Genomic DNA, 8613 nt, shown 5'->3' with positions numbered 1-8613 from the left:
TTGGGGCTCCCATTGTGTTCCACTTTGCAAGAGGGAACGAGAAGTAGCTGTGTGAAACGAAACGAATGAATGCAATAGCCGTGTGAAACGAATGCAATGTTACTGAAATCTCTGGTTGGTTTGTATCCTGATTTCAAACGTGATGATGAATGTCTGATCTGCCTGATGGTACGCGGAATTTCTTTAACGGACCTACGCGACCTGTGGGCGAGAATCTCATCAAGCCCGATGTGGACAAAATCGTTCTGCTCGGACCTGGATGATGCAATTTGATTTGGGTCGGGCCAAAAAACGGACCAAGAGTGAATGATTGGAAGCGAAAACGGAAAACGGAAATGTTTCTTTGTGTGTTGAGGATTGAGGTCAGTCTTTGCAAGTCGAGTGCTTGTGAGTCACTTCTTGCAAGAGTCATTTTCGACCAATGATTTTGTCGTTTGCTGCTGTGCTTCACTCGCTGTTGATCGCTTTAGCAGTCATCATAGTTTTGCTTATACTGTTACTTCACTCGCAATTGTAATTTCGTAGATTCAGTTACGGTTTATGACTTCAAAGACTGGATTTAGTCTCTTTTCTGATGTTTCCATTGTAAAGCCGACCAAAGTTGATCTTTGCAGATCGAGTGCTATAGCGAGTCATTCCCTGCAAATTGAGTTTCAACGTTTGTGTTTTGAAGGCGACTGGTTGATCTTTACAGATTGAGTGCTGGCGAGTCATTCTCTGTAAATAGAGTTTCGTCATCCGGAATTTTGGGCCAATTAGTGTAGCTTGAGGCCGTACTTCACTCACTACGAGATTTTCTTCACTGATTTTGTTCAGTATTGTTGCTACACAGAAGGCTAAGAAATGTTGTTGCTACACAGAAGGCTAAGAAACATTTTCAGTTAAATTATTTCAGTCAAATTGACTTCAATCGAAGTTTTTCGCGAGATTTTCGCATTGTTTTTCCGTTTTTCCGTTTCGTTGTCGTTGTTGCTGTTTTGCCGGTGATTGTGCAATTTTCGCTGGATGGATGAATGGTGAAAATGAGCGGATCAGACGGTTGGTGACGTGAGTACGGTGCATGAGAATTTTTAATTTTTATTTTTTACTTTTGAAGCTCAGGCTCAGTTCTTTTGTTTACTTTGCTGCATTTTTTGGTGATTTCTTAGCAGCTTTCCGCTATTTCCCCAAATTTTCCATCAGCAGATGGCAATTTCTCAATGCAAACTATCCTACACTTGTTCATGGAACGTTTTGCTGCTGTCTTGTGTAAGAGGCTAGCGGAAGCAACTGAAGATGGTCAGTCCACTCTGACCAGTGACCGCCGTTAGTTCTCGAGGTCGAAACAGCTTTTCTTTCTTCTTTTTTGTCACTTTAGGTGATGTGTGGGCAAGGGAAGAGCTATAGCTCTGTTTGTCGTTCCGAAGGATAGTTTCTTTGTGATTTAGCAATACCCTCTCTAGCAACCAAACTACAATTATTAAGGTGGTAAATACGTTTATGAATCACTGCTACTTTGTTTGCTCGTGTTGTTGTTGTTGTTTTGAAGCCATATTAAAAATCAGCGTTTCTCAAACTTATTTTCCCCCTAAAGCGATTTTTTGAGAGAGTTTGGATGCTAGAGAGGGTATTGGATTTAGTGAATGTGAAAAAGGAGTCCTGTTTTGGTTTGTGTGCAGATGTCCGGTTCTTGCAATTTGCGCCCCTGAGCTTTTCGTCTCAGGTTAAGCAAAATTGGCATGTGCGAAGTTGTATCGTTCGGCTTAACATGTTCACCAAGTCAAGCCCAATTCATAAAGAACAAAAACGCACTCGAATTTATCAAAGAATTCACGGAAGCATTCAACACTATTATCAACAATCACTACGTGGATGACATGCTCGACAGCGAACACACTGTTGATGCTGCCGAAAAACGAATAAAAGAGGTCAAATTCATTCATCAAGAAGGTGGCTTCGAAATTCGCAATTTCATCTCTAATTCGAAGGAACTTCTACGAAGAATCGGAGAGAATACCGAATCGGAGAACAGAAATATGAACATCAGCGTCGAACTTGGTACCGAACGCGTTCTTGGCATGTTTTGGAACATGGAAACCGATTGCTTTACGTTCTCATTGAAATTTGTTGAATATCGATTCTTGGCGAGAGCAAAATAAAAGACTTGTGTTTTGTACAGTGACTGAGCAAGAATGGTGTTTATTATTCGTGCAAATAGATGACAATATACATGGACCGATGGTACCATATGAGCAGTGAATGACGACGTACAATTCATATTTCAACAAAATTCACAAGAATCAACGAGAATATTCTGTTTGGAAAACAGTGCCCAACCAAACGAGAAGTTTTACGCACCTTGATGTCCGTGTTCGATCCGCTTGGATTGTTGGCTAATTATTTGATTCACATCAAAATCCTAATACAACACATATGGCGAAGCAACGTGGATTGGGACGAAGAAGTAACTCCGTCGATTTTCAATAAATGGTTGGCATGGATCAAAACATTACCGATTAGCAATATATCTTCGAATCGAAGACGACGATGGTGTCGATTGTTGTTTAGTCGGTGCTAAAACCAAGGTGGCACCAAATAAACCTACTTCAACACCTCGATTGGAGCTACAAGGTGCGGTGCTAGGAACTCGCTTGGCAAGCAGTATCAAGTCCAGTCAAACGTTGAAGTTCGATAAGCAAGTTTTCTGGACCGACTCTCAAAACGTAATGGGGTGGGTTAACTCCGAAGCTAGAAAGTACAAGCAGTTCGTGGCATTTCGAATATGTGAAATTCTGGAGTCATCAGATCAAAACGAATGGCGATGGATTCCGTCCGAACATAATGTCGCTGATGAGGCAACTAAATCAAAAGAGATCGCAAGATTGGATTCGTCATCTCGCTGGTACAAGGCTCCAGAGTTCCTGTACGACAAAGAAGAAGATTGGTTCAAAGACCAAGGCGATATCGAATATTTTACCGAAAACGAAGTGAGACCAAGCTTTTCAATAGCTTGTCGTGAAATCATTCGACCGCAAATCATCGACATTGAAAGGTTCTCTCAATGGAATCGGCTTGTTAGAGCTCAAGCATATGCTCTCAGATTCATTTTCAATGTTCGCCATTCACAACAAGAACGTCAATTCGGGCCGCTGGTACAACAGGAAATCCTCGATGCCGAAAATCACTTGTATCGTCGTGCACAGTCAGATTGTTTTCTAGACGAGATAGTGGTAATGAAGCACAATCAAAATAGCCCGCTAAAAGAGCAAAAAGACTTCGAAAAGTCTAGTATTCTACGCACTTATTCACCATACATCGACGAAGACGGTGTTATTCGAATGCGTGGAAGAAGCGATGCAGCCACCGTGTTATCGCACGACACGAAACGTCCAATTATCCTTCCAAGACGTCATCGGATTACTCGTCTCATTGTGGATTATTATCATCGACGTTACAAACACATCAACCATTCTACTGTCCTCAATGAAATCCAACAAAAATTCATTATACCGGCTCTTCGTGTGGTCCTGAAAAGCATTAGAACATCATGCCAAAAATGCAAAAATTTATCGGCAGAACCGAAGATTCCCGAGATGGCCGAGCTTCCTCCTGGGCGATTAGCGGCGTATACTTTACCATTTACTTTCGTCGGAATAGACTTTTTTGGCCCGATAAGAGTTAGAAACGGAAGAAAAACGCGAAACGGTCCAGTGATCATGGAAAAAAGATGGGTTCTATTGTTCACTTGCTTAACGACACGAGCCATTTGGATGGAGATCAGTCATTCACTTGAAACGAATTCCTGCGTTATGGCCATCGACAACTTCATTTCGAGGAAAGGCCAGCCGAAGAGAGTCTTCTGCGACAATGGTACGTCGTTTCACGGTTCGGAAAAGGAGCTACGTGACGAATTCAGTAAAATAAACCAAAGGGACTTGGCAGAAAGATTCACTAGTTCTGAGATGGAATTCAGATTCAATCCACCGGCTACTCCACACATGGGTGGAGTATGGGAACGTCTCATTCGCACGGTCAAATCATACCTTAAACAAACAATGCTAACCAGATGTCCTAACGACGAAATGTTAAAAAATCTAATCGTGTCGGCTGAGAATATCGTCAATTCAAGACCGCTGACTTACGTGGCATTGGAATCGGCTGATGAAGAAGCATTAACTCCGAACCATATCTTGCTTGGATCTTCGAATGGAAGAAAACCGTTGGGAGAGTTCCCCGACAAAGACTTAGCAAGAAACGCCTACAAAGCCGTACAAATTCTTGCGAATAATTTTTGGCGGCGATTCGTCTTGGAGTACATGCCAACACTCACCAAAAGAACAAAATGGTTCAAGCAAGTGGAGCCGATCAAAGTCGGTGGCGTCGTGATAGTAGTCGACGAACGGAACGAGCGTAATACATGGCTAAAGGGAATCGTCGAGAAACTTATGCCTGACAAAAGAGGAATTGTGCGGCAAGTTATGGTGCGACCTGCTAAAGGAACTCGTCGACGATCTGTTGGGAAGCTAGCCATTTTGGACGTCAAACAGCCCAGTGCCGAATTGGTTAATCAGGACCAAATGGGATCTGTTAACGGAGGAGAGAATGTTGGGCAGCACTGTTCTGATGACAGCACCGAATTGCAATAAATTTTTGACGTTTCTCGTATTGATAGTCGGATGGGTAATAGTGTCAAAGAAAAGCCATTTTTTTATTCACGAATTTTTCAAGTCGTTTGCCAAGTTGTTTAAGTTTGCCAGAATTCAATTAATTTTAAGCAATCAGTTATTAGAGTTTAGAGATGTAGTGTGTGAAGACAGTGTGCGGAGCTTTGTTAATGAACCGGCGGGATATTTTCGGTTTGTCAGGTAAAATTCACGAAAAGAATTTCCACTTGGAAATCACATTTCTAATTAGACGGTCTCCGATTTATAAATCGTACATCCAGTCGAATAGTTCACATTAGCCACCTTAACATTCATGCTAGCTACGAACGAAATTTCGAGTAAGAAAATTGTTTGTAATTTGATGAATTCAGTTGATGAATTTGAGTTATTTTAGTTATAGATGAATTATCAACTCCCACACGTCTGTCAACGCTATACAGTGTTTTCAGAGAGGAAAAATGAGAGAAGACAAGTTAAATTTAACTTACCTTGAGGTATAGATGTCAAAATAAAGTGGTCCGAATATTTGAATTTGCGTGGAAAAATATTTACTCAAAATAAGTTTGAGTTTTGTTTTTCACATGTTATTTGTTTTTTCTTCTTCATACAAGTAGTAAAAGGTAATTAATTATTTTGTAGTGCCACTATGTACTTGCACTGTATCCCCTGACTAATTAGTTAAGCTTTAGTAAGAGAGAGTATTGTTCTCTCATTAAGTATATGTATTAACCATTGTGTGCACCATTGGATTATGAATAAATCAGTCTGAATATAACCACAAGCCTGATGAGACACATTATATGGCGACCGACAGGTTTTGCCTATTCAGCAAAATGTAAAGGCAATTAAACAAAGACCTGTATACACGCTTATACGTTTATACACTGGTGATGTACTTGATATGAAAAGTGAAGAAAAAACAAGGCATCAGAACAGTCGGAGCGTTTGCTGCGACTTAGCCCCGTACGACCTGTAATCCTATTTCGTCCGTAACCATAATACGAACGTAGCCCTAATACGCCCGGACCCCTAATACGTCTACAACCCTCTAATGCGTCTGTTACCAAAATGCAAGTCAAGTTGGGCATGCTCAAATTTACTGAAAGTGTTCATTTTTAAAATTGCGCATAGCGCAATTACGAAAGCCCGTACGAAGTACCTCTCAAATAAAACCAACAATTTACGACATTATTTTAGAAACCCAAAATTTTTTGCCAACTTTCCATTGGGTATTCAATTACCTCTCAAATAAAACAAAAATTAGCAAACTCGGATGATATTTACTCGATTTATGTGCAAAAAACACTTAGGGCCGAGTAGCGGCCTTAGACCAAGGGCCCAAATTTAAAACTTTTTTTCCACCATTCTATTCGGCATTCAATTATCTCTCAAATGAAACAAAAACTAGCAAAATCGGTTGAGATTTTCTCAATTTATGTGCAAAAAACACTTAGGGCCGAGTAGCGGCCTTAGTCCAAGGGACCAAATTTGAAACTTTTTTCGCCATCATTCTATTCGGCATTCAATTATCTCTCAAATGAAACAAAAACTAGAAAAATCGGATGAGATTTACTCGATTTATGTGCAAAAAACACTTAGGGCCGAGTAGCGGCCTTAGTCCAAGGCCCCAAATTTGAAATTTTTTTCGCCACGTTCTTTTCGGTATTCAATTACTTTCCATAAAAAACTAAATCTAGCAAAATCGGATGAGATTTACTCGATTTATGTGCAAAAAACACTTAGGGCCGAGTAACGACCTTTGAGCCCTCCCAACAAGCCCGGGTTGCATCCTACCCAAAAACAATGTTCAGCAACTTTGTTCTACTCGTCAATACCTTTCATTTGATATATTACAAGCAGCTATTGCGTGCGTATTTCGGTAGATATCGTCGAAAGACTGAAAAACACCTATAGGGCCCTAGCTCTGGAAGGGCCGACCCTACCATGCCCATTTTCGAACTTGACCTTACTTTTGTCGATACCAATCGGGGAAAAAAAGAATTTTGAAAAAAGGTTGTGATTTGCTCCAGCTAGAGGGGTCACGGACGGACGGACGGACGGACGGACGGACGGACGGACGGACGGACATTTTTTTTATTGCGGATTCGTCATCTATGAACATAACCAAATGCTTTGCCCTTACTGTCTGCTTCCAATTCGACGTGTTACAAACGGCATATTAATCTTATAAGCCCCCAGTACTTCGTACGGGGCTAAAAACTGTTCGCAGAACGCAGTTGTGAAAACAAGGCATCAGAACAGTCGGAGCGTTTGCTGCGACTTAGCCCCGTACGACCCGTAATCCTATTTCGCCCGGAACCCTAATACGTCTACAACCCTCTAATGCGTCTGTTACCAAAATGCAAGTCAAGTTGGGCATGGTCAAATTTACTGAAAGTGTTCATTTTTAAAATTGCGCATAGCGCAATTACGAAAGCCCGTACGAAGTACCTCTCAAATAAAACCAACAATTTACGATATTATTTTAGAAACCCAAAATTTTTTGCCAACTTTCTATTGGGTATTCAATTATCTCTCAAATGAAATAAAAACTAGCAAAATCGGATGAGATTTACTCGATTTATGTGCAAAAAACACTTAGGGCCAAGTAGCGGCCTTAGTCCAAGGGCCCAAATTTGAAACTTTTTTTGCCATAATTTTATTCGGCATTCAATTATCTATCAAATGAAACAAAAACTAGCAAAATCGGATGAGATTTACTCGCTTTACGTGCAAAAAACACTTAGGGCCGAGTAGCGGCCTTAGTCCAAGGGCCCAAATTTGAAACTTTTTTCGCCACGTTCTTTTCGGTATTCAATTACCTTCCATAAAAAACTAAATCTAGCAAAATCGGATGAGATTTACTCGATTTATGTGCAAAAAACACTTAGGGCCGAGTAGCGGCCTTTGTCCAAGGGCCCAAATTTGAAACTTTTTTTGTCATAATTCTATTCGGCATTCAATTATCTATCAAATGAAACAAAAACTAGCAAAATCGGATGAGATTTACTCGATTTATGTGCAAAAAACACTTAGGGCCAAGTAGCGGCCTTAGTCCAAGGGCCCAAATTTGAAACTTTTTTCGCCACGTTCTTTTCGGTATTCAATTACCTTCCATAAAAAACTAAATCTAGCAAAATCGGATGAGATTTACTCGATTTATGTGCAAAAAACACTTAGGGCCGAGTAGCGGCCTTAGTCCAAGGGCCCAAATTTGAAACTTTTTTCGCCACGTTCTTTTCGGTATTCAATTACCTTCCATAAAAAACTAAATCTAGCAAAATCGGATGAGATTTACTCGATTTATGTGCAAAAAACACTTAGGGCCGAGTAGCGGCCTTAGTCCAAGGGCCCAAATTTGAAACTTTTGTTGCCATAATTTTATTCGGCATTCAATTATCTATCAAATGAAACAAAAACTAGCAAAATCGGATGAGATTTACTCGCTTTACGTGCAAAAAACACTTAGGGCCGAGTAGCGGCCTTAGTCCAAGGGCCCAAATTTGAAACTTTTTTCGCCACGTTCTTTTCGGTATTCAATTACCTTCCATAAAAAACTAAATCTAGCAAAATCGGATGAGATTTACTCGATTTATGTGCAAAAAACACTTAGGGCCGAGTAGCGGCCTTAGTCCAAGGGCCCAAATTTGAAACTTTTTTTGTCATAATTCTATTCGGCATTCAATTATCTATCAAATGAAACAAAAACTAGCAAAATCGGATGAGATTTACTCGATTTATGTGCAAAAAACACTTAGGGCCGAGTAGTGGCCTTAGTCCAAGGGCCCAAATTTGAAACTTTTTTCTCCACGTTATTTTCGGTATTCAATTACCTTCCATAAAAAACTAAATCTAGCAAAATCGGATGAGATTTACTCGATTTATGTGCAAAAAACACTTAGGGCCGAGTAACGACCTTTGAGCCCTCGCAACAAGCCCGGGTTGCATCCTACCCAAAAACAATGTTCAG

The 8613-nt window shown here is 40.5% G+C and overlaps 1 protein-coding gene across 1 annotated transcript; it reads left to right on the top strand.

Moving 5' to 3' along the window:
- The first annotated feature begins 2705 nt into the window (after nucleotides 1–2705).
- Nucleotides 2706–4625, top strand: LOC119073051. Its single transcript, XM_037178361.1, has one exon. It carries the CDS (start codon nucleotides 2706–2708, stop codon nucleotides 4623–4625), a length of 1920 nt encoding a protein of 639 aa, XP_037034256.1.
- Nucleotides 4626–8613: the final 3988 nt, after the last annotated feature.

The sequence above is a fragment of the Bradysia coprophila genome, unplaced genomic scaffold (genome assembly GCF_014529535.1).
Source record: "Bradysia coprophila strain Holo2 unplaced genomic scaffold, BU_Bcop_v1 contig_111, whole genome shotgun sequence".
Lineage (NCBI taxonomy): Eukaryota > Metazoa > Arthropoda > Insecta > Diptera > Sciaridae > Bradysia > Bradysia coprophila.
This window is presented reverse-complemented; position numbering and strand designations above follow the sequence as displayed.

Excerpts from the sequence above, each read along its gene's own strand:
- LOC119073051 (XM_037178361.1), top strand. The coding sequence starts at position 2,706 with ATGGGGTGGGTTAACTCCGAAGCTAGAAAGTACAAGCAGTTCGTGGCA.